This window comes from Manihot esculenta, chromosome 2 (genome assembly GCF_001659605.2).
Source record: "Manihot esculenta cultivar AM560-2 chromosome 2, M.esculenta_v8, whole genome shotgun sequence".
NCBI classification, from domain to species: domain Eukaryota; kingdom Viridiplantae; phylum Streptophyta; class Magnoliopsida; order Malpighiales; family Euphorbiaceae; genus Manihot; species Manihot esculenta.
Genome location: NC_035162.2, coordinates 23218734 through 23246298, shown reverse-complemented (window position 1 = coordinate 23246298; position 27565 = coordinate 23218734). Strand labels below are relative to the sequence as shown.

The following is a 27565-nucleotide window of genomic DNA, read 5'->3' as shown; positions in this document are numbered from 1 at the left end:
TTCGTTCAAAATGTATTATGAACTATAATCGTATTATAGAATTACATAGCAAGACTCTAATAGACCAAGACACTTGGTCACAGAAAGTCTCACCCATAAAACAAAAAGATCCGGACATTATAATGCTCAATACTCGAATCGTCAGAAAACTTGCCCTCTCCTGAACCGGTCGAATCTTCCATGGTACAAAGTTACCGTTAAAGGATAGTATCAAGCAAATCCTCATTGTGCCTATAATTACGGGATCCCTTATCCACTAGTCGGTACCAGTCGGATTTCCAGAAGATTCACCAACTAACTCTTTCTTCTTATAATATAAAAGTAAGTCTACACAGAGTTCAAGGTACGCATTTTTACACTCTCATTTTCAAGTTCAAGCTATTTTCTTATACTCACCCTTTGTAATAAACTACTGACTTGAGCATCGAAGTGGCTGCCAATAGATGCCAACCACCTCACTCTCTCTTTCTTTTGCAGATTGACCAATAATTCTTCAGCTCATTTTTAACCACATCATTCGGTTCCATCATCGGGATCTCATTGATTCCTTCTTGTTCATTTGGGATAAAATTCGGCCTAGCTTTCTATCTTTTCACTCAAAGCACTTTCCCTTTCCATCACTTTACCCTTAAAATGGCTGAAAACTCATGATTTGTTGCTAAGTTAGCCAGAAGGGAGCCATTGTCTCCTCCACCCCTGACAGTAGACAAAACACTCATTCTATGGTCAATGAGGCAAATCTCAACAATATGAACAATGAGCATATGGTAGAATATATAAAAAAGCTGCATGCAACTCTCGAGTAATACAAAGCTCGGGAGGAGGCCTCATTCATGACTCCTAAAATAAGGGAGAAAGCTTCCTTTGAGACCCCGAAGATTCGGATGGAGGTAATTCACACTCAGTCCAAAGGAAAGGCCAAACTGGAGGATGAGGAATCATCAGCGAGGCCCCGAAAGATGTTGACTGGAAGTTGGTTCGTGCTGTACAAAGGTACTAAAAGGAGCAAGAAGAAGATTATGGCTTAGACGATGCTTCACTCCTATAGGAGGAAATTCTTGCAGAGACTTTTGCCACAAAGTTCAAGCTGCCTAGTTTGGACAAATACGACGGGACGATAGACTCCAAGAGCCATCTGGCTAGCTTTCAAACTATGATGCAGCTTTAGGACATTAATGACTTCGTATTGTGCCGAGTCTTCCTATCCACACTCACAGGTTTGGCTTAGAAATGGTACCAACATCTGAGTCCAGGTTCTATCCATAATTTTACACAGCTTGCTATGTTATTTAAATATAAGTTTGTTACCTGTATACCTTCTAAAAAACTCTTCTTAGACTTACAGAAAATTCGACAAGGAGAGGGTGAGTTTTTAAAGAGTTTTATCTCACGTTTCAATGCTGAAGCGATCCAGGTTGAAGAATTAAATCACGAGATAGCATGCGAGGCGTTAAAGAAAGGGACTCGCAACATAAAATTTATGGATTCGCTGATCAAGAATCCAACAGCCACTTATCAGTAGCTAATGCATAAAGCACAAAAGTACATCCGATTGGATGATGAAGTCCAGGCGCTGAGGGAGGATAAGAGAACAAGTCAAAGAAAAAATAAAAAGTTAGAAAGGCAAGGCTATGAAGAAGATCGAAAGAATTATCTTATGTCTCGAGGGAGGGATGATCAAGGTAAGTATAAAAGCTATACTCCATTAAATGACTCACGAATGCACATTTTAATATGGATAAGGAAAAATGACAAAGATGTTAGATGTCCCTCCAAACTCAACATTGATGAAGCTAGCAGGCGAGACAAAACAAAATGCTGTTGATTCCATGAAGATCACAAACACACGATGGAGGAATGCCGACAGTTAAAGGACAAAATCAAAAGACTGATAAGGGACGGTATACTTTGAAAGTTTGCTAGAAAAGATAGAGAGGATAGGAGACCCGAGCTTAAGTTAAGAACTCTTGAAAATGCTGTTGATAGTGAACCCATTGGGGTTATACATGTTATTACAGGTGGCCCTAGTGATTGTAAGGGCAAGATCAAGTGCGCCTCTAAGGATGTCTTGTCTGTAGAACAAGACCAGTGGACAAAGTAAAAGATAAAGTGTCAGTCTTTTCACAATGATCTTCTAGTCATAAGCGTTCAATTAAACATGTATGACGTGAGACGAGCCTTAGTTGACACAAATAGTTTTGTAAACCTTATCATTGTGGAAGTATTTAATAAACTAGGTTTAGATAAAAACAGTCTTGCTAAAGTCTTCTACCCACTTGTAGGGCTAGGAGACAAAACCGTGGCAATTTTTAGCACCATCAATCTCCCACTTGTGCTAGAGGATGAGAAGCACAAGCAAGAGCTGTATGTAAAATTCACAGTGGTAGATATTCCACTCGCCTACAATGTAATACTTGATCATCCAGTTTTAAATTGCCACAAGATAATTATTAACATGGGTGCTCTGTGTTTAAAGTTACCAGCTCTAGGGGGATTGGCTATTGTTCAAGGCAGCCAGAAGTCAGCACAAGAATGTTACAGGCACTCCATGAAAAGCCTTAAAAAGACAATGATACCAATCGATCTGTTGAAAAAAATTAGATTCTCATACGAAGCTAGAACTAGTAGACCCAGTAGAAGAGGTCCCATTAGAAGCTGATAAAAAGGTAAGTTTTGGAACTGCATTAAGTAAATATAGTAAAAGATAATTTAGTAAAATTACTAAAATGCAGAATGACCCTAATCACCCACAAGCTGTCTATCGATGAGTCAATAAAATCGATATAGTAAAAGAAAAGAAAATTGGCCCTAGAGAGACAATAAGTGATTAAGAAAGAGGTTAACAAGCTCTTAAGTGCAGGTCTAATAAAAGAGATCTAGTATCCTACATGGCTCGCCAATGTAGCACTGGTAAAAAAGACAAATAGAAAGTGGAGGATGTGCGTAGACTTTACTAATCTAAATAAGGCGTGTCATTTGAGGGTATCACTATCCACTCCCATCCATCGACAGCTTAGTAGATTCTACCTCAGGTCACATTGTGGTCTTTTTTTTAGATGTCATTTGAGGGTACCACCAGATCTTAATAGATGTCAAGGATGCTAAAAAAACCGCTTTCATCATGGATGAAGGGGTTTCCTGTTATAAGGTGATGTCGTTCGGATTGAAGAATGCAGGGGCGACCTATCAAAGGTTGGTGTCGGGTATCTTCAAAGATCCAGGGGGAAAGACAGTTGAGGTGTACATAGACGACATGGTGGTAAAAAGACAAACCTTAGAAGATCACCCAAGCGATATCCAAATGGTTTTCGACGTACTAAATAACGTAGGTATGAAACTCAAACCTAAAAAATGTACTTTTGTGGTAAAGGTTGGAAATTTTTTAGGGTATATAGTTCTAAAAGAGGCATAGAAGCAAACCCAAATAAAATAAAAGTCATACAAGATATGGAAACACCCAAGTATATAAATGATATATAAAAATTAAATGTGCGGATTACAGCTCTTGTCCGATTCATATCATGCTCAGTCAGGAGGTGTCTCCCATTCTTTAAAGCGTTAAAAGGCAAAAACAAGTTTATGTGGGAGAAAGAGTGCATTGAAGCATTCTTGAATTTGAAAATTTTTTTATCTTCTCCACCTTTGCTAAGCTCGCCCGTCGAAGACCAGATTTTATTTCTATACTTATCTATTACATAGGGAATAATAAGCTCTGTATTTGTACGAGAAGATAAGGGAGAATAAAGCCATGTCTACTACGCTAGCTAGGTCTTGAAGGGTGCAGAATTGAATTATCCTACTCTTGAGAAGTTGACCTTTGCAGTTTTGATGTCTACTACAAAGTTCCATCCTTATTTTGAGTCTCATACTATGGTAGGTATATTCTCAAATTTTTTTGGGTTTTCTTAGATTATTGGGTGGAAATTTATTATGAATTTTGAAGGTTATCATCTCTGTTTACCTAATTTCTTTGTTTATTTTCTATTTGATTTTCATGGTTTTAGTTTATTTTTTCCTTGGCATGTATCAGTAAAATTTAAGCTCATAGAATAACAGAATATGTAAGCATATAATCTTTAACTCATTGAATTTATTTCCAGAAAGTTGATTCTTATTTAAACTATAGAATTCTGCCCTGAGATACAAATTATGTCTTGTTTTCAATTGATTTTATTTTTTAATTTGAGTCTTAATAAATTTACATAATTTTTGGGATAGGTATATGTGCCTAATATAACTTTCTTTCACAATAGACATGCATTTGATGCTATTCATAATAGAAAATGACCATAATATTGCAGTATGCATTAGGTGGTAGGGATTGTGCAAAGTGTAATGCGCAGTATTCACAATAGACATGCATTTCATACTATTCATTTTAGTTTTGTTTAGCTTAGAATTTAATGTTATTCCATATGAAAATTTCATATTTGATTCAAGTGATTTTGTACACATTCTAAATATTTGTCATGTTTAAAACGTAGAAAGCTTATTCAAAGATATTCTCAAACCTTTAAGTTTAAATTGCTGGTATTCATTTATATTTTTAGAAATGGAATTAAGAAATCTCAGTTTTAAAAATTATTAGTTTTATAAACTGTGTTTATTGTTAATGACTAATTTGCTAACTGCTCTTCATATAAGCCTTCTCTGTTTATCTCAATTGATTGTGCATGTAGTGAACATGTTATATTTAATGTGTTTTGAAATGCTTTTGTATGGGGTTAATGTTTGAAATTTTGATGATGAAGACTTATTTTATTAAGGGTGGCTTTGTGGATCTTTTGGGATTATCGCAAAAAGTTTGCATATTTCAATTAAAAAGTATAAGTGGTGCTGCTCTTTCATTAATTTTTTAGTATTTCACTATATATACTTCAAGTTAAATATGTTTTAGTACATACACACTTAATAAATTTCACTTTCTCTTCTTTTATGGTTGAATTTTAGTTTTTTCCTTTTTGTTGCTCTACTTCGCTTTAGGATTTGGTATTTATATATACCTTAGGTGCTTATGAATTGGAACACTTATTAATATATCTTGGAATAGGATTGGGTACTATTATTTATTTATTTATTTTTGAATAGGACCAATATTCTTTATTTATACATACTCTGTCCCTACAGATAATGCTATTACATCTGGTCAGTGTAATACCCGGCTAGACTCCGGTATCGGAATTCCTACCGTCCGGTGGAATCTCGGGTGTCGGAGATTTCTAGAAGGGTAAAACCATGTTTTTATAAAAATGTTTTGATGTATTTTATGTTTTAAGCAAGAAAGAAAATAAGCTTTTGCATGAAAATAGCCTTGGAGGAAAACTCAGGTTCGGCCGCCGAACCCCAAGTTCGGCCACCGAACATGCATGCGCTTCGGGAGTGCTTTAGGCCCCCGAAGGCATAAGTGAGGGAAGTCCAGGTTCGGCCGCCGAACATGGCATGCATGCGGAGGCACGTTAGGCCCCCGAAAGTGGCCTGGCCAGCCACCTATAAAGGGGTCTCCATGTCCGAACGGGCGAGCTTTTCTCCCCATTTTCGGCCAAGGTGAGTCTCTGCCGCCCTCATGCCGATCTTGAGTTCTTCCTTCAAATCTTTCATGATTTTTATGAGTTTTCACCTTTGTTTTGAAGATTTTTGAGCAAATAGCAAGTTTTGGAGCTTGGAGGTTCAAGGAACTCGATCTCTCCCATCTCCGAGTTAGGATCGTTTTTTCTCTCGATCTTCAAGAGGTAAGAGTCGATCTTGAGCTCCTCATAAGTTTTAAACAAGTTTTAAGTTGATTCATGGGGTAGAAATGCATGCTTAGGTTAGTTGAGCTTTGTTAGGTTTTGTGTTGTGTTTATGGATAATGTAGGTTGCTGAGTTGCTTTTGATGTGTTGTAGTTAGGGGTTAGGATAGTTTGAAGCCTCTAGAAGCTTATGTATGTGTTTATGCATGTTTTGGTTGAGTTGTATGCATGATTGAAGGTTTTGGGAGGCAATTGTGCATAAGAGCCGAGTTTCTGCCACTTTGGGAGAAACTCAGGTTCGACAGCCGAAGGGACTTTCGGCCGCCGAACCTGCCTGTGGAGGCAAGTTTTCGGCTGCCGAACCCTGCCCCCGAAAGATGACTTTCGGCTCTGGGAGGGAGTTTCGGCCGCCGAAGGTGTCGCCGAACATGCATGAGTTTCGCCTCTGGAGAGAACTTTCGGCCGCCGAAAGTGCCGCCGAAGGTGTGGAGGGACTTTCGACCGCCGAACCTGCCACCGAAAGTGCCCTGTTCAGCCCTCCTTTGCATGAATTCCTTGATTGTTTTGAGGTGTTTTAGGGGATTTTTTAGGGGTATTTTAGAGTCATGTTTTAGTATGTTTGGTCCCTTATTTGAGTCCACCTGTGTAGGTTCGGACCCGAGGAACCGAGGACCCCAGCAGTGAGTCAGCTGCTTCAGTTCATTGTCAGAGCTAGCCAGAGGTGAGTAGAATAAACTTTATATTTTAAATTAATGAAAGTTTTAGCATGAATCATGCATCACGAATGCCATGTGATATTCTAGGTTGTTTGCATTAGAATACATGAATATGTTGTATTGCATATTATATTGTTGATGTGGATGAATGTTGGATGATCCAATGGCCCTTGTATGTTATGATGATGTTATATGATATGATGATACGGTATGGAAGTCCAGAAAGAACCATTCTACGTCCCTGGCACTATGTAAGAGAAAGTCCAGGAAGACCCATTCTACGTCCTTAGCATCTTGGAATGTTATGCTATGTTATGTAAGAGAAAGACCAGGACCCATTCTACGTTCTGGCACTATTAGATATGTAGAGGGCTATTGGTGACAAGTTCATCCTTGATGTGATTTGTTTGTGATGTGTTGCATTCCATGAAAGCATGAGATTTTAATATATGATGTAAATGTTTTATTATTCTGCTCACTGGGCTCTAGTAGCTCACCCCTTTCCCTATATCCCCCAGGTTTGCAGGTACGGGCTAGATCAGGAAGTCAAGAAGAATAAAGTCATGTGTTGTGTAATAGTTAGATGTGGACATGATAAATTGTAAAATGATGTAAGGTCTTAATCAGTCATGTTATGTAATATTAATATTGATATTGAGGTTTAGAATCGTGCTTGACCATAGTATGTTTGGTTATCCCGTTTATATACATGATCTATGTTTTATGATGTTTATGTTCAACCAAGCTCGATGTATGATGAGTTACCCCATTGGAGCATTTGATGAGGGCTCCAGTGTGTGGTTTATGTTTATGTTTATGTGCATACACAGGGTAAGCTTGGTAATAGGAAAGAAAAAGTTTACATTTTTTATGTATATGTGAGATCATGTATGGGATTTGACAGGTATTCAGGATGTATGTTTGGCTTGCTACGGGTCCCGGCGGCCTTAAACCGATCTGGATCCTAGCGCCGGTAGCGGTCCGGTTTCCGGGTCGTTACAGTCAGCATCCATATGATGAGTTTCTTTTATTATTATTATTATTAGCTTTAACTTAGGGCTTTCATGTAAGTAATTAATGTTCACTTAATGATCATATCACATAATTAATTATTTTAGACTTATAAGCATCATTAAAATAAATTAAATTCTATCTTTCAAAAATTGAAATTGTTGTTGTAACGACCCCAAAATGGATCGTCACCGGCGCTAGGATTCAGGTCGGCTTAAGGCCGCCAGAACCCGTAGCAAGCCTGCTATACTCTCTGTGTACCTGTAAATCTCATATATGATCATACATTTTCTGTGAAAATAAAAACTCTTTTCTGAACCAAGGCTTAACCTGTGCATGCACTATCTCTGTACTCTGTGCTCTGTACTCTGTACCCCTGACTAGAGCTTGCTCTAGATGGGTTAACTCATACCTGTTAAGCCTGGTTTTTCACATACTCTGTAAAACATATACATACACAGATCATGCAACTGAAAGATTTACAATACAACATAACTAAGTCAAGCACAACTTTAATTGTATACACAACTAGTACATCTCTTTTATATTACATGTCCACTCTATACTATTACAAGCTCTTTACTCTTTCTGAACTTTGCTGATCTGTCCCTGTACACTGTACACTGTACACTGAACCTGCAAGACTGGGGTTAAGGGAGTGGGATGAGCTCTATAGCCCAGTGAGTAGAACAGTAAAACAAATCATTAAAACATGATCTTATGTAATGCATCATATCATAGACAATCCACATCAAGGGTAAACCTGTCACCAAATAGTCCCAGTATCTCTACACCAGGGCGTAGTCAAAGGCACCTGGTTCTGCTGTCTCATATATGTATATGTGTATATAACACCTGTACTTACCATTGCCAGGGCGTAGTCAAAGGCTCCTGGACTTTACTATACCTGCCAGGGCGTAGTCAAAGGCTCCTGGACTTCTATACCTGCCAGGGCGTAGTCAAAGGCTCCTGGACTTATCTCAGTGACTATTGGATCATTCAACATTCACCCACATCAACAAATAACTATGCAATGCAACATATTCGTGGATTCTAATGCAATCAACCTACTGCATAACCATGATGCATGAAATATGCTAAAAACATTCCATTTCTCAATTAAAAGAATTAAGTTAAGTTCCACTCACCTCTGGCTATCTGGACTGACTCTGCAGGCTCTGGAGCAGTACTCACTGCTGCTCTCTCTGGTTCCTCTAGTTTGTGCCTACACAGATGGACTCAATGAGGGACCAAACTAGCTTAAGAACAACTCTATTAAACTCCCTAAGAATCCCCTTAAACATCCTAAAAACAACCATGCAAAGCATGCAAAGGAAGGCTAGACAGGACACTTTCGGCGGCAGGTTCGGCGGCCGAAAGTCCTCTTCAGAGCTGAAACTCATGCACCTTCAGCGGCCGAATCTCTACTTTCGGCAGTCGAACCCTTTCGGGGGCAAGTTTCGGGGGCTGAAAGGCACTCCAGAGACGAAAGTCTCTAACCTTCGGCGGCACCTTCGGCAGCCGAAGCCACCTCCTCATGGGTTCGGCGGCCGAATGTACCTTCGGCTGCCGAACCTGAGTTCATCAGCAAGGCAGAAACTTGCTCTGCCTCTCGCCAAATGCACCAATCTTCCTCAAACTCAACCACCTCAATTCCTCAACATGCATACACCCAAGTATATGCTCAAAGGGGTCAAAAACTACCTAAAAACCCCAACAAACAGCAAGGCACAACACATAAACATGCTCTTCTCACAAAAACATCAAAACCTCACTCTTTAACCTATTCATGCAACTCTCTCCATAAACCCCATAAAACTTCCATAAATCATGAAAACAAGCTCAGGATCTTCACTTACCTCTTGAAACCAAGAAGATGAATGATCCTAACGTGGAGTTTTGAAGGAACTCTCCTTCAAACTCTCCAAACTTCAAAATTCAAGTTTTTAGCTCAAAACCTTCAAAATAACATAAAAATCAATCAAATCTTTGCAAGATTTAATGAAAACATGAAGAAAACTCAAAAAGGACAGGGTCTCACCTCAGAAAGTGAAAGAAAACGGCAATACTTATTCTTTCAACCGACTGAGGGCCTTTTATAGGTGGCTGGCCAGACCACCTTCGGCGGCCTATCGTGAAACCGAAAGCCATGCATGTTCGGCGACAGAATGTCACCTTCGGAGGCCGAACCTGACTTTTCTGCCTTGGTTCCTTTCTTTCAAAAACTCATTTCTTTTCAGCTTTAAAATATTAAAACATACTATATTACTTTAGAAAAATATAAATCTTACCCTTCTAGAGAATTCTGACATCCTGGATTCCACCGGACGATAGGAATTCCGATGCCGGACTCTAGCCAGGTATTACAGTTGTTACTATATATATATAAATTTTTATAGTTGGGAGTAAAGTATGGATGTATATTGATATATTATTTTACATAAATATATGTAAATAATGTCTTTGGTTAATAAAAAATTTACAGGTGTAATAGTCAGAACAAAACTTTAAGTGTGTGAAAATATGTTCTTACACTACAAGAATCCAACGGATCACTAACGGACTTCACCAACGGATTGAAGTCCGTTAGTAATACTAACGGATTCACCAACGGATTTCATTCCGTTAGTGATACTGACGGTTAATTCTAACAAAAAATTTTAATCGTATTGTCTACCAACGGATGGAACCATCCGTTAGTGAAATATTAACGGACCCTTTTCCCGTTAGAAATCCGTAAGTGAATTTGTGGAGCCAAATACAAAGACCTAAATGAAATCCCTAAATCCTTTGCTTGTAAAATCAAAATCAAAATCACTCTGAAATCTAACTTGCCTCCAACTTCTCGGTCGTTCACTGTCGCCGGCATCCATCGTCCGCCGCCATCAACAGTTCGCCGCCATCCACCGTCGAAAAGTGCGCCCTTTCTCTGCATCACTGTCCACGTGCTCACTGAAATCTGAACTTGCGTCCAACGGAACGGTCGTTCACTGCCGCAGGCATCCAACGTCCGTCGCCATCAAAGGTTCGCCGCCATCTATTTCAAATTTCCCACTCCACGATTTCAAATTTCCTCGAGAAAACTTGTTCTTTATTGGAAAACTATTTACTTCGATTTCTTTATCTATTTCCTCGAGAAATCTGAACCTGCACCAGCTCAAGGAAAACTTTTTTTTTTCCAAGAAAAAAGAAAAGCTCATGGAAAAATAGATTGATTGTGGATTTTTGCTAAAAAAAAAAAATGCATGCCCAGGTTGTTGGAAATATTGTAAAGCATCAAGATGGGTATTATTATTTTTTTTTAAAGCTATATTGCTACCTGTTTGAATTTATAGCATTTGGATGAAACTGATATGTTGTGCGTATCCTATAATTAAGGTCTGAGCATTGTGGTTGCTAGGCTACTTTGATCAGCCAAGTTTCAAGTCTGAGCTCGAAACCCAGATTCCTACTACTTTTGGTAAGCTAGCCACTTGAGCCAATGGACATTTAAAAATCTTGTGTCACTGGAAATTGCACTTGCTGGTACACTTGCCAAGTGCACCAGCAGGTGCACTTGAAATTGCACCCAACAGTGCAATTTTCTCATCTGATTCCATTACAAACATGAAAGGGAGTGAGAGACTATTAAGATACATAATGTACAAATGAAATAAAGGTTAGAATATTTGTATTTTGTTCCCTGTTTTCCATTAAAATAAGTACAAATTAGAAGGAACTAAATGGAGAAAATTCCAAGCAATCACCTAAATGATGTCACCTAAAATTGCCCCAAGTAACACTGAGGATGGAACTAAAAAAGTCTAAAATTAAAGAGTATCTTCAAAGCAGAGTTTCTTTTACAGCATTTGAAGATATCTTAGCTTTAAAGGAGTGCACAGAAAAGCCATTATAGAATGTGATAATAAGATCAGGTTATCTTTTTTTTCCACTTAGCCCACTGAAACCCATTTTCACACACATGAAAAACAAGGTGCCAACAGTCAACGAAAAGGGACATGTATATCTAATGTTTTGATTCTTATTTTGTCATAATCAACTGTGCAGAATGGCAATTGATGATATAAATTTCCCATTGTCATTAATTTTCACTAAGCTATAGTAAGAAATATAATGTTAGAGATTCACTAGAGGCAATCGCAACAGCAGCAACTTTAAATTAGGCAAGTAAGTCCTTATTCACCAGAGGCAATCGCAACCAAACCATTGCCAAGAAATATTGCTTTTGATAATGTCATTGACAGCCATTGTTGGTCAAAACCCCTCTGCAAATTGAAAGGGAGCACTAAGCTAGATAATGCACCTGATATGGTAAATAAAATTCCTACAGTGAAACAGTTTTCTAACATGTCCTTAATCATAGAAACAAATCAAGTATAGAAGAAGCACCAAAACCCTTGAAGTGATAAGCTCCATGTCAATGTAAAATAGCAGCATAGAAGCATTAGGCTATAATTTACATAATTTCACTCAAATCTGTAACCCAAAACATTTAAACAATTAGGAGGAAAGAATTCAATTTAAGATGTAAGGCATTAGACCCTACAATCAATAAAAGTAAACCATCTCAACTCATGACACACCTTAAAGTGCTCTGCAACAAGCCAAGACTCAAACGCTGAGAAGAGTAGAGAAGTGGCAATGCCTCCTAATACACGTCCCAACATTAACACCTTGTAGTCAAGAGAATGCTTGGTCATGCACTTGCAAGTGCACCAGCAGGTGCAATTTGAAGTGCACCAACAGGTGCACTTGGCATTGCACCTGCTGGTGCACTTGGCATTGCACCTGCTAGTGCACTTGGCATTGCACCTGCTGGTGCACTTGGCAAGTGCACCAGCAGGTGCACTTCAAATTGAACCTGCTGGTGCACTTGGCCAAGTGCACCAGCAGGTGCACTGGTTGGTGCACCAGTAAGTGCACTTGGCATTGCACCTGCTGGTGCACTTCAAAGTGCACCTAGTGCACTTCAAAGTGCACCTAGTGCACTTGGCCAGGTGCACCAGCAGGTGCACATGGCCAAGTGCACCAGCAGGTGCACTTGGCATTGCACCTGCTGGTGCACTTGGCATTGCACCTGCTGGTGCACTTGGCAAGTGCACCAGCAGGTGCACTTGGCCAGGTGCACCAGCAGGTGCACTTGGCCAAGTGCACCAGCAGGTGCAATTTCCAGCAAATTTATAAATAAATTCGGCCTCAAAGTCGTGTAAAAAAAGAGAAAATTTTCTTGATATTTATTGGATTTGAATTGATGTTCAATATTCACATGGAATGTCCCATTTTTAAGTTTTCAAAGTTACTATAGAATTAAAAACTAATTGCATTGTGAAATTTTTTTGGTGCATGTGTTTGAATTTACACTAAGTGTGGTTGGATAGGTAGATATTCCAAACATGATGCACTTTTGATATGGATGATGGCTAAATACATATACTGATTGCTATAATTTCTCATTAACAGCCTAACCAACCTAGTTATACTGCCCCGCCACCTCCCCCTCCAGTAGAAGATACTGCCATTGATATCAAGCAAGTTCAAATTTATGTTAATATTTTGTTCCAAAATGAATGTAGTTATCAGATTATCATTTAGATATAATGTACAATTTAATTGTTGGTTTTCAGGCTCTGTTCGAAGATAGGGTTTATAAGTTTTATATTTTCATATCAGCATATTTATTGTAGTTAATATGAATGCTGAAAGAAGTTGGATGTATGCCCGTCTTAGAGATGGTTTACTGAATCCCAGATATTTAGAGGGTATCAATGAATTTATAGAGAAGGCTAAGACCTGCACATAATATTTAAATGGCGATCAGATTCGCTGTCCTTGTAATCGATTTAAGTGCCAAAACCGTAGCTTTCAAGATGAAAATACAGTTAAATATCATTTAATGAAGCATGGTTTTGTGCAAAATTACCTTGTTTGGTATTTGCACGGTGAAACTGAAGTGCATGACGGATATGGTGATACAGATTTAGACATGTCTTATGGTTCTGACAGTGTTAATCACCCAAATTTCAATCGTTTTGAGGACATGGTCATGGATGCAACAAGCTGTCATGTAATACATAATGATACATATGAGATGCCAAACTCGGCTGCACAGAAACTGTATGATATGTTAAATGCATCTAAGCAAGAACTGTAATACCCGGCTAGACTCCGGTATCGGAATTCCTACCGTCCGGTGGAATTTCGGATGTCGGGAACTTCTAGAAGGGTAAAGACATGTTTTATAAATTGTTTTCATGAATTTTAATGTTTTAAAGTATGAAACTAAATGAGTTTTTGCATGAAAATAGCATTGGAGGGAAACCCAGGTTCGGCCGCCGAAAGTCAAGTTCGGCCGCTGAACATGCATGCGTTTTGGAGGCACGTTAGGCCCCCGAAAGCATGAGTGAGGGCAGTCCAGGTTCGGCCGCCGAAAGTCAAGTTCGGCCGCCAAACATTGCATGGATGCGGAGGCACATTCGGCCCCCGAACGTGGCCTGGCCAGCCACCTATAAATGGGGCACTTAGCCGAAATGGGCGAGCTTTCTCCCATTTTCGGCCACAGCAAGCTTCCGACCTTCCTTTTGCAACTCTTGTGCTCTTCCTCCAAATCCCCACCATTTTTCTTGAGTTTTAAGCTTGCATTGAAGGTTTTGAGCTTTTAAACCAAGTTTTGGAGCTTTGGGAACTCAGGAGCTCATTTTCGTGGATCTCCAAGTTTAGGTCGTCTCTCTCTCGATCTTCAAGAGGTAAGAGCCGATCTTAAGCTCCTTATATGTTTTAAAGAAGTTTTAAGAAGTTTTATGGGGTAGAAATGCATGTTTAAGTTAGTTGAGCTATGTTAGGTTTTATGTGATTTTTGAGCAATGTGGCATGTTTGAGTATGTTTGAAGTGTTGTAGTTGGGGTATATGCTTGTTTGAGGCCCCTAGGAGCTTGTATGCATGTTTTGGTTGAGTGGTATGCATGATTTGTGAGTTTGGAGGCGAAAATGCTTGAGGGAGCCAAGTTTCTGCCCTTTGGCAGAAACCAGGTTCGGCAGCCGAAGGCACTTTCGGCCGCCGAACATGGCTGGGGAGGCAGGCCTTTCGGCTGCCGAAGTTGCCCCCGAAAAGAGAATTTCATCTCTGTCTGGGACTTTCGACCGCCGAAGGTGCCGCCGAACCTACCTGAGTTTCGTCTCTGTCCAGGACTTTCGGCCGCCGAAGGTGCCGCCGAAAGTGCCCTGTTCAGCCATTTCATGCATATTTTCATGTGATGTTTTCAGGATGTTTTAGGGGGTTTTTGGGGAATATATTAGAGTTATGTTTAAGTATGTTTGGTCCCTCATTGGAGTCCACCTGTGTAGGTTCGGACCCGAGGAACCAAGGACCCCAGCAGTGAGCCAGCTGCTACAGAGTTTGTTAGAGTCAGCCAGAGGTGAGTGGAACTAACTTAACCTTTTTAAATTAAGAAATGAAATGCTTTTATCATGCTTCATGCATTATGATCATATTATAGGTTGTTTGCATTAGAATTCACGACTATGCCGCATTGTATTGTTGTGATAGATGATAGTGGATGGACATTAGGATGATTCATTAGCCTTCTATATACGAAGTCCTGTGGTGCCCATAATAGGGCCGGGCAATATGAAGACCTGTGGTGCCCATAATAGGGCCGGGCAATAACTCCGAGTACGAAGTCCTGTGGTGCCCATAATAGGGCCGGGCAATACGAAGTCTTGTGGTGCCCATAATAGGGCCGGGCATGGAGTTGAGGGATTTTTGAATCAGTCCATCCGTGGTGTGATTTGTTTGTGCAGTGACGCATTTCATGATAGCATGTTTTAAATATTTTCTTTTATAGTTCTACTCACTGGGCTTTGTAGCTCACCCCTCTCCCCTAACCCCCAGGTTTGCAGGTACGGGATAGATAGAGAAGGCAAGAAGAGAAAAAGTCTTATGTATGTAATAGTTAGTTTGTGGACATGACAACTGTATTATGATGAGATGTAAAAATATTCAGGATGTTATGTAATGAGGTTATTGAGGATAGAGTTGTGCTTGACCATAATGTATTGTTAATCCCTTTTGTATATACATGATCTTATGTTATGATGTTTATGTAAACTAACTCAACACAGGTTGTTTTGCCTTTAAGGCTTGATGAGATCCCACAGAGGGACTATGTTATGTATATGATCAGAGTATGCACAGGTTGAGTTAGTTGATGACAGTATGTATGAGGAAAAGTTTTAATTTTTATGCATGTTGTTGATCATGTATGGGATTATACAGGTTTACAGGTTATATGTCAGGCTTGCTACGGGTCCCGGCGGCCTTAAGTCGACCCGGATCCTAGCGCCGGTAGCGGTCCGGATTTCCGGGGCGTTACAAGAACTATGGCTTAGATGTGAAACTCACTCCCAGTTATCAGTTGTTTCACGTTTACTAAATCTGAAGGCGGAACATCATTTCTCAGAACGGTGTTTTGATCAGATTTGTGAACTCATGAAGGAGATGTTACCGAGTGACAATGTCATGACGGACAGCTTTTACTCAACAAAGAGACTAGTCCGAGGATTGGGGCTTCCTGTACAAAAGATACACTGTTGTGTGAATGGTTGTATGATTTATTGGGAAAATGATAAAGAACTTACACGATGCAAATTTTGTGACCATGAAAGGTTCAAACGCCTGAAGCACACCTTGGGGAAAGGGAAGAGTCAAATACCATATAAAAAGATGTATTACTTCCCCATTACACCACGTTTGCAAAGACTTTATGCGTCGTGTGTTACAGCTAAGTATATGACTTGGCACAATGACCATGCAACTGAGGATGGGGTGATGCGCCACTATTCAGATGCTCCTGCTTGGAAGCATTTCAACCAAACTCATCCAACCTTCGCACTGGAGGCCCGAAATGTCAGACTTGGCCTTTGCACTGATGGATTTCAACCATTCGGTCAATCTGGGCAACAGTATTCTTCATGGCCAGTAATACTAACTCCATACAATTTGCCACCAGGTATGTGTATGAAAGATGAGTACATGTTTCTGACAATAATAAAATGTAATCTTTTTGCAGAAATTCAAGGTGAAGCATAATTATTTTAGCAGTTTGTCATCTATTTATGAACTGTTTAATTACTATCTACTCATAAAATGTAATCTTTTTGCAGAAATACTTCATATGGGACCAAGCAATTGACTGCTTGGTAAAAATTGCTTGGCAGAAAAGGCAACTGAGCAATACAGGGGCTTAATGTGGGAAATCCGGAAAGGAAAGGCGAAGAATCTTGCAACCCCTGATTCTGTTTTGAGGAAGTGGCAGGAAACTTGGAACACTTCTGAATACAAAGAGAAGTGTGAGAAGTTTTCTGCCAATAGGCGCAGGGAGGCTGGAGGTTCAGGATCTGGCATTTCCAGGCACGCATGCGGTTCTGTTTCACAGTACACCCACCAACGGAGGATGGTATTTGTTAAAACTTTTATTTTATAATTATCTTCTTATAAATATTTTGGTTCGATGACAAATGCTACAATTCTTATAATTGGTAACAGAGGGAAAGACTAGGCAGAGAACCACATCCTCATGAGCTTTTTGAGGCCACACATAAGAGAAAGGGGACGGAGGAGTTTGTTGATGCGAGATCAAAAGCTATTTATGTAAGTTAATCTTAAATGTAGTTATTAACAATTTTGATTGACTTAAATTGTTTTACTTATATGTTACTTTAAATTTATAATGCAGGATAAATACATACAACTGAAGGAGGCTGCTACACATCAACAGGAGGGAAGCAATGAGCCGACGCCCATAAATGAGGCCCAACTGTACTACGAAGCGGTTGGCGGACAGAAAAAGAGTCGAGTTTATGGGTTAGGGTCCCAGGCCTCAGCATATTTTCATGAGCCATCTCATTGTTCTGCATCATATACGTCTGCACCCCCAGTGGATCCTCTTACAATTGAAACAATGAACAGGATGCAGAATAAAATTGATCGGCTAGAGACAGAGAATAGTCGAATTACCACAAGGCTGGACGAGTTGCAGACGATTATGCATAGGATGATGGCACAACAGGGTATTGGGACATCCACTCATACATCTGGTCCTACGGTACCTCCAGCTCCGTCTCCACAGCAGCGGCGTGATGATGCCCCTGTCATTGGTGATCATCATACAGATAGTGATGATGATACAGATGATGAGCTAGCTAGTTTAGTTTAGTATGTATATTTTGTTATGACCAGTTGATAATTTTTATTTCAAAATATAATTGTAGTACAAATTCTTTACGTTTTTAATATATTTTAATGAGTAATTTAGTTTTGTCCGTTTATAGTATTATTATTATATGAATATACAAATGGATGTATATGAATGTATATGGTACAGATGGATGTATATGAGTGTACAGGGTACAGATGGATATGGATGTATATGAATGTACAGGGTACAGATGGATGTATATGTACAGTTACAGGGATAGGGGTACAGGGGTGTGCAATTGTGTCATTTTTATTCACTAACAGATTAGTAACCAAACATCTGTCACTGTCACCAACGGAAAATTCCGTTGGTGATCCGTCACTGTCACCAACGGAAATGTCCGTTGGTGATCCGTCACTGTCACCAATGGAAAATACCGTTGGTGATCCGTCACTGTCACTAACGGGTACAAATTTCCGTTAGTAAATTATTTACCAACGAGGATTTTCCTGACGGATTTAATCCGTCACAGATCCGTTAGTGAAAAAGATCACTAACGGATCTTCAACGCTCACCAATGATAATTTCCGTTGGTGATTTTGCAAAATATTGTAGTGATAAAAGAATCACTTATAAAAAAATTAGTAATTATTATGATTAAATTACGATAAATATCATGTTAATTTTCATTAATTAAAATATAATAATAATAATTTTATTGTCAATGCACATTAATCTCTTTCAATATAATCACTGAGCAAGCATTGACTAGTTCATCTTCCATAGTACAGGGTGAACATGATAGAAAAACCCTTTCCACGGAGGCAAATACGCAAAGGAAAAAACTTGTAGTCGCGGTTTTTTGGAGACACTCTAATTTTACTTATTTAAAAAAAAATATTATTTTTATGCATATTAAAATAAACTTTTTAAGTTAATATAAAATTGAATTGGAAAAATTGAAAAAAATTTATATACATAAAATTTCAAAGTTCTCAAATTGATTCAATAAATAGAATGAAATATCAATTAAAATAAATATTCTATAGTTAGATATACATACCCCTATGCTAATGAGGATTTACAAGTCATTATAATATATTTAATACTTAAACGTATAAAAATTATAACAATTAAACATATATTATTCATAGTATCGATAATCTATCAAAAAATAGTAAAAATGATTACAAATATTGTGGACTATATTTTAAATTTTATTAATTATACTCTAAATTTTTATAAATTTATAAAATTAGATGGGATAATTTTATCTGAGAACTTTAGAGTTTAATTAGTAAAATTTTAAGTATAGTTATAAATAAGTCGAATTATTTTTAAATTCTTTTTATAAATGATCAATGGTATGATTAATTTATTTTAATTATTATAATTTTATAAGGTTAAGTACAATAAATTATAATTTTAATTTAAATATGTAATAGGTTAATATGAAATAATACACGCTTACATGTATATATATATATATATTTTATATTTTTTTTTACTTTTTTTTATTAAGAGATAGGTTTCAATAAGATTTTGCAAGATCTTATTATATCAAAGAGCTAAAGAAAAATATAAGGTCCAAATACATAAGGTAAAAAGAAAACAGATATAATCTAAATATTTGAAACCGTAAAAATTCGATCCAAGAAAATGATCCGATAAAGACCCAGAATTACTAATGGCAGAGTCGCTTCTCACACTTTCAATCACTTGAGTTTTTGCAACACCTTAAAGGCTGAAGAAGACGAAACCTCACTGCAAAAGCATAAGCATATTCAGGGCTAAACAACTATTGAAGCATTGAGGAAGAGAAGAAAAATCTCATTAAAGCTCAACATCTCACAGAGGAAGAAGAAAAGACCGAGAAAAAAGCACATGCAATCCTTCGAGGATCTCCAACCAAACATGTCAAGAGTCGAGAGACTTGAAAAAGATAAACGAAGTGGTGAAGATATACTCTGAGTCGGGCCTTTATAATGAATCATCTTTGCGTCGATTTTTGACAAATAAGAATCTAGATGTAAAGCGAAGCTGATTCAATCCCAACTTGTAAAAAAGATCACCAAGCACTACAGAATAAGAGAAAAATAGAGAAAAAGTCGTAGCTAAAAAATAAAGCCTTCAACAATAAGTTTTGTTGCAAACTACCAACAAAACCAAAATAAATATATTATACCGCATCCAGAGGGAAAATTAAACTCATAAGGAAAAATAGTCTCTCTCTTGCTCATTCTGAATAGGAGAAGCCACTGCCACCACCGATCTAGGATGCGCTCCTCAAAAAGAAAATAAAAAATAGAAGGGACTTTTTTTTCTATAGTTTGAACTAGAGTAGGAGATAAAATTAATGTTTAAACATGCATCTGGTTAATAATCTATCAAACTATTATTGAAACATCATATTTCCAAAATGAAACTTTTTTTTTCCTCGTAGATTTAGAAAAAAAAAGTTCTGCAACACTTTTTTAATAAAAATCCTTAAGAAAAAGACTTTTTGATGCTAAATTTAAATAGCCATCATATTTTGCTTAGTGACATCATATCTCCATTTAGTTTAACACATGAAACCCATATTTTCTAAAGATGAAACAAAAAGAAATTTTGAAATGAGCAAAGTTGAGGTAAAGCAATAGACTGATGTATATGCATTAATTAAAAATTGATGAGAGAAATTGTAACTTGTTTGCTTTGACAATCTTGTGACTGTCTTTGTCCAATTTTTCGATTGAATCTGTTGGAAGAGGAATAAACTATAGCTAGAGACAACTGAAGAGGCCAATGTGTCCCTTAGATTTTGGGAGACCTCAGCACTATACTAAATTTAAAAATCTATTTTAAGCAATTTTTCAATATTATCGCCATTAAAAATTAAAAATAAAAATTGGATTAAAAAAGTTGAACGAGAATGTGTTACAGCTTGCGCCTTGTATTTCTAGTAGTCAAATGTGATCTTTTGGCACGGTTCTTGTGCTGGATACCGGGATTACTGCTAAACAAATGAAATGCGAAGGTCAATCCCTTCCAAAGGCTCATTATTGCTTAGCTCCAAAATCATACAAGCCATACACACAAAGGCCCATATCAAATAAAAAAGGAAATTGGAAATAGCAAATAAGAAAACAATAGCATTGGCAATAACAAGTAACTTAGCTGCACTCCAAGTTAGCATTATGAGGATACATAATCTAGATGTCCGATTGGCAGTCAGAAAAAGACCTAAACATCAAATATTTAAGGCTAATACTACCCAGATAATAACATTTTGGAATACTAACTGCAAAAGCTCAATATGCATCACCAATCCGAACTCACTGTCAGGCTACAACTAAATTTTCAACGCGGTGCAACATACATCTGGGTTGTTGAGTCATATTGAGGATAAGTAGGCTGGGGAGACAAGGTTTTCCCATACCCAACTGGCGCACTCCCTGGAGCAGCTCCATATCCACCTGACTGTGGAACCGACTGATCATAAGTTGGTTGAGTTGCTGTTGGCTGAGCAAAAGCCTGCTGACCGCTTGGTGGTGCACTATAGGTTGCTCCAGGGCCACTGCCATATGCAGTATCTTGAGAGCCTTGATACCCATAACCTGCACTGTTTGGAGCTGCCTGTTCTGCATAACCTTGTTGTGAAGATGGATATGATCCATAACCACCAGTTGGTCCTTGCACGTAGCCAGTTGCCTGTTGTCCACCAGACTGGCCATAAGATGGAACTGGCTGCCCACCTTGCTGTGGATAGCCAGGACCAGAAGTAGGCATTGCCTGATTGTATCCATCAGCTCCTGATGCAGATCCATACTGAGGATACGATTGTTGCATGGGCCCACTAGAGACATAAGGATACTGCTGCTGAGGCGGAACATTTGGACCATATGATTGACCGGATTGAATAGGACCTTGATAAGGCAGATCTCCAGGTTGACCAGGCCTAGGAGGGCCATATGATTGCGGAGGTGGTCCCTGTGACGGCATGCCATATGGTGGTTGCTTTCCATACTGCTGCTGGGCCCCATACCCTGGTTGATTGCCGGCTTGTCCATACACTGGTTGAGAATTTCCATGTCCATAAGGATGTTGCATTGGAGCATGATTGTCATACTTCGGTTCATCATATCCATGCCCATAGCTCTGCTGAGAAGGTACTGCCTGGGAATAGGGAGCTTGATGCCCATAATCTGGACCATGTGACTGGCCATAATTATAATTTGCCTGCGATGGAGGATGGGACATGGTAGGGGTAGCAGAAGGGCCAGGAGCATGCCCAGAAGCAGGAGTAGAAATTGGTCCAGATACTGGGTGATCAGATGCATGGCCACCTTGGCCACCATAGTAATCATAAACTCCACCATGCGGAACTGGCCCCTGCATGCTTGGAGGCCTCTGCTCCCATCCAGAACCAAAATTACCTCTTGGGCCCATTTGTTGGGGAGGATAACCACCATAACTTGGAGGTGGATACTGTGAATTTTGAGAAGGATATGGTCCCCGGTGATGATAATCGTAAGGACTTGGCTGCGATGAATGAGGACCTCGTGGACCCCAATTTGAAGGACCAGTAGGTCCACGGGGTCTGTAGGAATGCTGCTGATTGAAACTGCCAGAGTAAGGTGATGATCTCACGGTCTACCCAAAGCAAATAACAAAAGTAAAGTTAGTTAAAGGCGATTATCCAACAAAAATAATTATTAAAAAGTTCAAGGGAACAATGTGCAAGGCACAGTAGCAGCTTAAATTCACTAAACATGTTTCCTTTTCCAAAGCAAACACACCTGGGTAGGACCTTGACAATAACATGCAAGACAAGTAACACATACAAAATATAAAAACTTAAAACAGAAAACATAAATTAAAAAAAGGATACCCATTGCTTCAATAATAATATTACTCATCAACATCGTAACAGTTGGCAACTAAACAATGCCAAACAGTCTTACATGATTGACAACACATGCACATAACTATGAAAATTACAAGAAAAAAAAATGATCTGACAATATTCCCATTCAATAACAAGTCTAACATTAAGATGCAATAACCTTACCGTGTGATGCATGCTTGAATTATGTTCTTGAACTAGGAAACATAATTTAAAAAGCAGAAGAAGCCAAAAAAAAAAAATGGAAGGGATTACTTCAAGCAAAATGTAACTGCAAAAAAGAGAAAACTTCGAAGAGGTCACACATTACACCCCCCCCCCCCCCCCCAAAAAAAAAAAAAAAGAAAAGAAAACCACCACCCAACCATAAGATACTTTGAGAGCAAGACACATTACACATTGCTTTTAACAACTTGCAGGATTTGATCTTTCATTATCTAAGATAATACTTGTCCATCCATTTAAATTTTCACAAATCAATGGGAATTCACAAAATGCTGCCATAAACTTATGCATTGTAATGAAAGCTCATAGGCCATTCTACGTAGCTACTCAATTGACATGATAAACCTGTCCCAAGTTAAAACAATATGAATTCCCAACAAGAACGTTAAATAATCCATTTCCCATCTAGTTCTAGTGAAGCAAAACCTTAATATGTCACCATGCCCATAGTTCATCAGGAAGTCTACCACATGTCCACTTTCATACTACTATTTAACACATGAAATTGGCAGAAACTTACAAGCCAAATGAATGGGGGAACATGAATTGTGGACATAATCATGTTCAACTGCAGAACTGGTGCGAACTTTACAATCTCAAGTTCACTTCAGCACAGCCAGGATGAGCATTGCATACTTGCATAAAAGGTAAACTCAAATAGAAAACCCATGGAAGAACAATATTTAGATTTCACGAGCCTTTGAAGTGGAAATTTGTCAGAGTTAACAGGACAAAAATGCTGAAGTGTCGAGACATCTCTTCCTAAATAAACTGTGCATGCTAACTCATCAACACATCATTACTCCATTCACGAATCAGGAAAACTGGCATGTCACAGAAGCAACAAAACATATTCTTGTACTGATCTTACTTTGTAAATGAATCTTAATTGCAACTTTGCAGCAGCCTAATACATGTCATAGAAGATGTACCACATTCTTCATATGTTAAGCACAGTAACAGATAAGAATTAGTATATGTCAGCCTGAAAAAGACTTTGTACACTATTGACTTCACCAGGAATTATACTTCTTCCAACAATGTCTCATGCATAGAAGGGGCACTAAAGAGCACTAAGGTTAACAGAATACAGGCTCACTGAATGATTTTTAACGTTCAAGTCTCAAAGCAATCTTACCAACTATCAACATCCAGCAATTGCGACATTTAATGCCTGATACCTCTCTTCGGTGGATGAAAGTGAATGGTGGTTGTCTATTGCTACACCAAGAAAGCAATGCTGACCCCATGGGAAAGGCAAAAGCCAAATCTGCATTTTTAAAGTCAACCAATTCGAAATCGGCACCTTCATCATAAATAAATCATGGCAACCGACATCTTGGACTGCATGTATGATCTTCCTAAGAGCATTCAAGTGACCTTGGAATGGATCATTCATCAATACCACAAATTCCCACGTATCAGGTAATTAGCTCTCACTCCCACAGAAACTATGACAACCTTTCCTCAAATGGACAACGAGGTGTGCAAACAAAACAAATCATGATCCTCAATTGCATGTAGCTTGGAAAAGCCAGAGATACAGACCATCATCTCATTGATCCAGTCAAACAAGATACACAAAACATTAGGTGTGATCCCAGAGGCAAATGCTAGAATCCTATTTCAAAAGAAGAAACATGTGAAAGGTCTTAGATTCTGAAGGAATGTCTAAATTTTTGCAGTTCTCCACCCTTCAGTTTGATCTTAAAGATGAAGCCAATAAAGTTCACCAAACTGCTATTATATTAGGGAAATGTTTTGCTTCTGCATTTACTGGCATGCATTTTATACTTAACATCATTGTTAAGAAAGCACATTTAAGCTCATCACTTCTATACCTAAACCTTTAAACAAAAGTATATCCAAAGAGACTCCACTATTCAAAGTAAAACCACATACCAAGGTGCTGAAGCACCCATTCATACAGGTAGCAAACTTGAAAGACAAATGGCATATGAGTCCTTCACATAAAAAGATAATGAAACTGAAATAAGCAGACGAGAAGACAAATGGAAATTCAGCTCATGATATCTTACACGTGTCGATTAAGGAATTAAAGAACATCATGCATGAAACACCTAAAATCACCACTTAATCACTAGGAAAAGTCCAATATCACATTTTTAGATTCTTCAATTCTTAGTCTCATGTTACTAGAGAGCCTCACAAAGGATTAAAATAGACAGCAACAACCATTCAGCAAAATTTAACAACATAACAATTAAATGAATAATACAACTACAAAGTACAAACTGCTCAAAGATTAACCAACATAGTTATCAATAGATGCCATAACTGGAACGAACTAGGCCGTGAACAGTGCAGAAACTAAGAAAGGTAAATAACAACCTGATTCATAACATCCTTTATCATTTCTCTAGCCATCTCGATTTGCTTTCTATCACCAGTCACTCTCACTGTCCTTTCTTTGGAACCATCCCCTTCTGGAAGATGTTGTGGTATTAACTAGATGAAAATAAGGCTGTCAGTTATAATCCAAGAAGAAAATCTTGAAACAATGTTGATAACTACAGTCATGGCCTAGTTGATATGAAAAAAAAATTTCAATGCAAGGCCAATGATATCAACTACCTGAATGCGTGCTCCAGATTTGGCTTGGAGAGCTTTAATGGTGTCCCCGCCTCTGCCTATGATCAAACCAACCTGGCAACATGAAAGCTGACATAAGTATGATAAAAAATCACATAAGCATGTTTAAAAGAATCACAAAAGTATCTTCTGTAATGACCATGCATAGTCAGCTATAAATGCAACCAACAACCTTCTCATTTGGAACTTGCATCTCAAGCTGATCTCCCACTCCACCAGTCTGTGCACTAGGAAGGCCCCTAGCTACAAGGGATGGGGAACCACCAGCATCAGCCTACAATAAATGTGCACAAGTTAAGAAATGATAGAAAATCAGCACCATAATCTCCAAGTAAAATCATAGCATGTTAAAAAAAGAAAAAGAAAAATGGGAAACAACACATGGAAGTTGTACTTGGGAAATAAAATTAATTCAGTTACCTCTGCTATGACAGCATTAATGAGCTTCTCAGCCTTTTTTATGCTACTTAAAGTTCCTATCAATTCCACAGGCCTTGTTGTGGATTGAGGATCAGCATCAGCATCCCTTGTGATTTGAATTTTTGCCCCAGAGTTATACTGCAGGTAACGAATTGTATCTCCACCCTTTCCAATAAGAACTCCAACCTGCAAGGCAGCATTTATAAAACATCTGCCAAATTCATTCTGGCAAAAAAATGAATAATCCAATAATCAAAATAGCTAATATAAACAGAGCAAAGACTGCACAGAGATCACAATAATGTGGTTGTCACAATTTTTTTCTGTGTGGGTTATATATTTTGTTAGCAGCAATATCAATATATTCTTTTCCATTGCAGCTATCATCTCTCCCATAAACATAGGTCAAAGTCAATTGATCCAGTAATAATTTACAGCAAACAGCATAACCTTCAATATCCCTTCTGATTTTCCTAAAAATTGTAATTATCATTTTGGAGTTATTTAAGCACCTTATCATTGGGAACCTCCATTTTGCGTGAGGTAGTTTGAGTGTCAGATGCAGGATCCTCGTCTTCCTCAGAATGTTTCTCAGATTCCTCATTTTTCTCAGCATCATCCGTCTTCGAGTCATCAAGAGAAGCATTTTGTGTATCAACAGTGTCATGAGTATCTGCGGCAGGTTCTTCTTTACCTGTTGTTTCAGAAACCCCCTCAGATGGAGGAAGAGCAGCATCCTCTGCTTGCTCATTCTCAACACCTGGCTCTTCCTTTGCGTCTTCCTCTGACTTGGCTCCCTCAAAACCGTTTTCACTAGCTAATTACAAATAAAAGTAGAGTATTAGAAAATTTTCCATGCACAAAAATGGAAACCAATGATGATAAAACCCTTGAAAATTCATTTAAACTTAATTCAATTAATTTCTTTTATAATAACTTTCTTATTTAAAAAAAATAATTCAATTCTTTCTACTTAAAAAATTTTCATTCAAAAAGAAATTGAAATCATGCATCATTTTGCAAAAAATTCATTTAAATTCCTTTTCTCGGACAAACAAAAGATAAAGAATAAAATGGGAAATCACATAAAACCATTACACTAGAACAAGCACTGCATTTACCTAAACCATCGGGCTTATCCTCATCGACCCTTAGCCGCTTGGCCTCCGGCGAATCTCCACCCACCACCTCATCAGCTTTCTTATCTGCATCGGGCTCAGCGCTCACTTCGGCCTCCTGTTCAGGGTTGGCCTCAGTGGGCTGAGGAGCTTCAGGCTCCAAATCTTCAAGTTTGCGCTTATGATCCGAGGGGATGGGGCTAGCTGCCGGAGCCACAACCTCTTCCTCCGCCATTGGGATCAGGGAGACTCCAAACTAACCCTAGCCGATCTAACTTGAGATCAGAAAGAGCAAAAACAAGGGCTTGGTGGTGCTGCCGAGGCTATGAAGGATGTGAAGGGCTCGAGAGTGAGAAAAGGAATGAGAGATAAGGAGGAGATGGGAGAACGATGTCCGAATCAATTCTGTAGAGAAAGGGTTTAAGGCCTTTTATATAAAGAAGAGTGCGAGATGATATTTTTGCTTCGGATTCGGGTGACCCAGAAATCCAGTAGGGTTTGGTTATTGATGGGCCTTGATCCTTGGGACTAGTTCTTGATCTGGCAAGCCCATAGTAGGTCCATTTTATTCAAAGATAACTATATTATAATAGCTAAAGTTTCTTATTAAATTAAATTAAATTGTTCTAATTTTAATAAAGTAAATTTTTTT

General features: G+C 38.4%; 1 protein-coding gene across 4 annotated transcripts; it reads right to left on the bottom strand.

Moving 5' to 3' along the window:
• Positions 1-20763: 20763 nt before the first annotated feature.
• On the bottom strand, positions 20764-27325 carry LOC110609063 (far upstream element-binding protein 2). Of its 4 annotated transcripts, none has more exons than XM_043954481.1 (7): positions 26917-27325; positions 26308-26612; positions 25796-26020; positions 25548-25649; positions 25355-25429; positions 25115-25231; positions 20764-22284 (listed from the first exon to the last, which is right to left on the bottom strand). In XM_043954481.1, the coding sequence occupies exons 1-7, from the start codon at positions 27146-27148 to the stop codon at positions 20992-20994; spliced, it is 2349 nt and encodes a 782-aa protein (XP_043810416.1). In that variant the 5' UTR covers positions 27149-27325; the 3' UTR covers positions 20764-20991. The 4 variants fall into 4 exon arrangements, with proteins under 4 accessions (XP_043810416.1, XP_043810417.1, XP_021604072.1 ...); XM_043954482.1 differs by having other exon boundaries at positions 25358-25429; XM_021748380.2 differs by having other exon boundaries at positions 25796-25981.
• Positions 27326-27565: the final 240 nt, after the last annotated feature.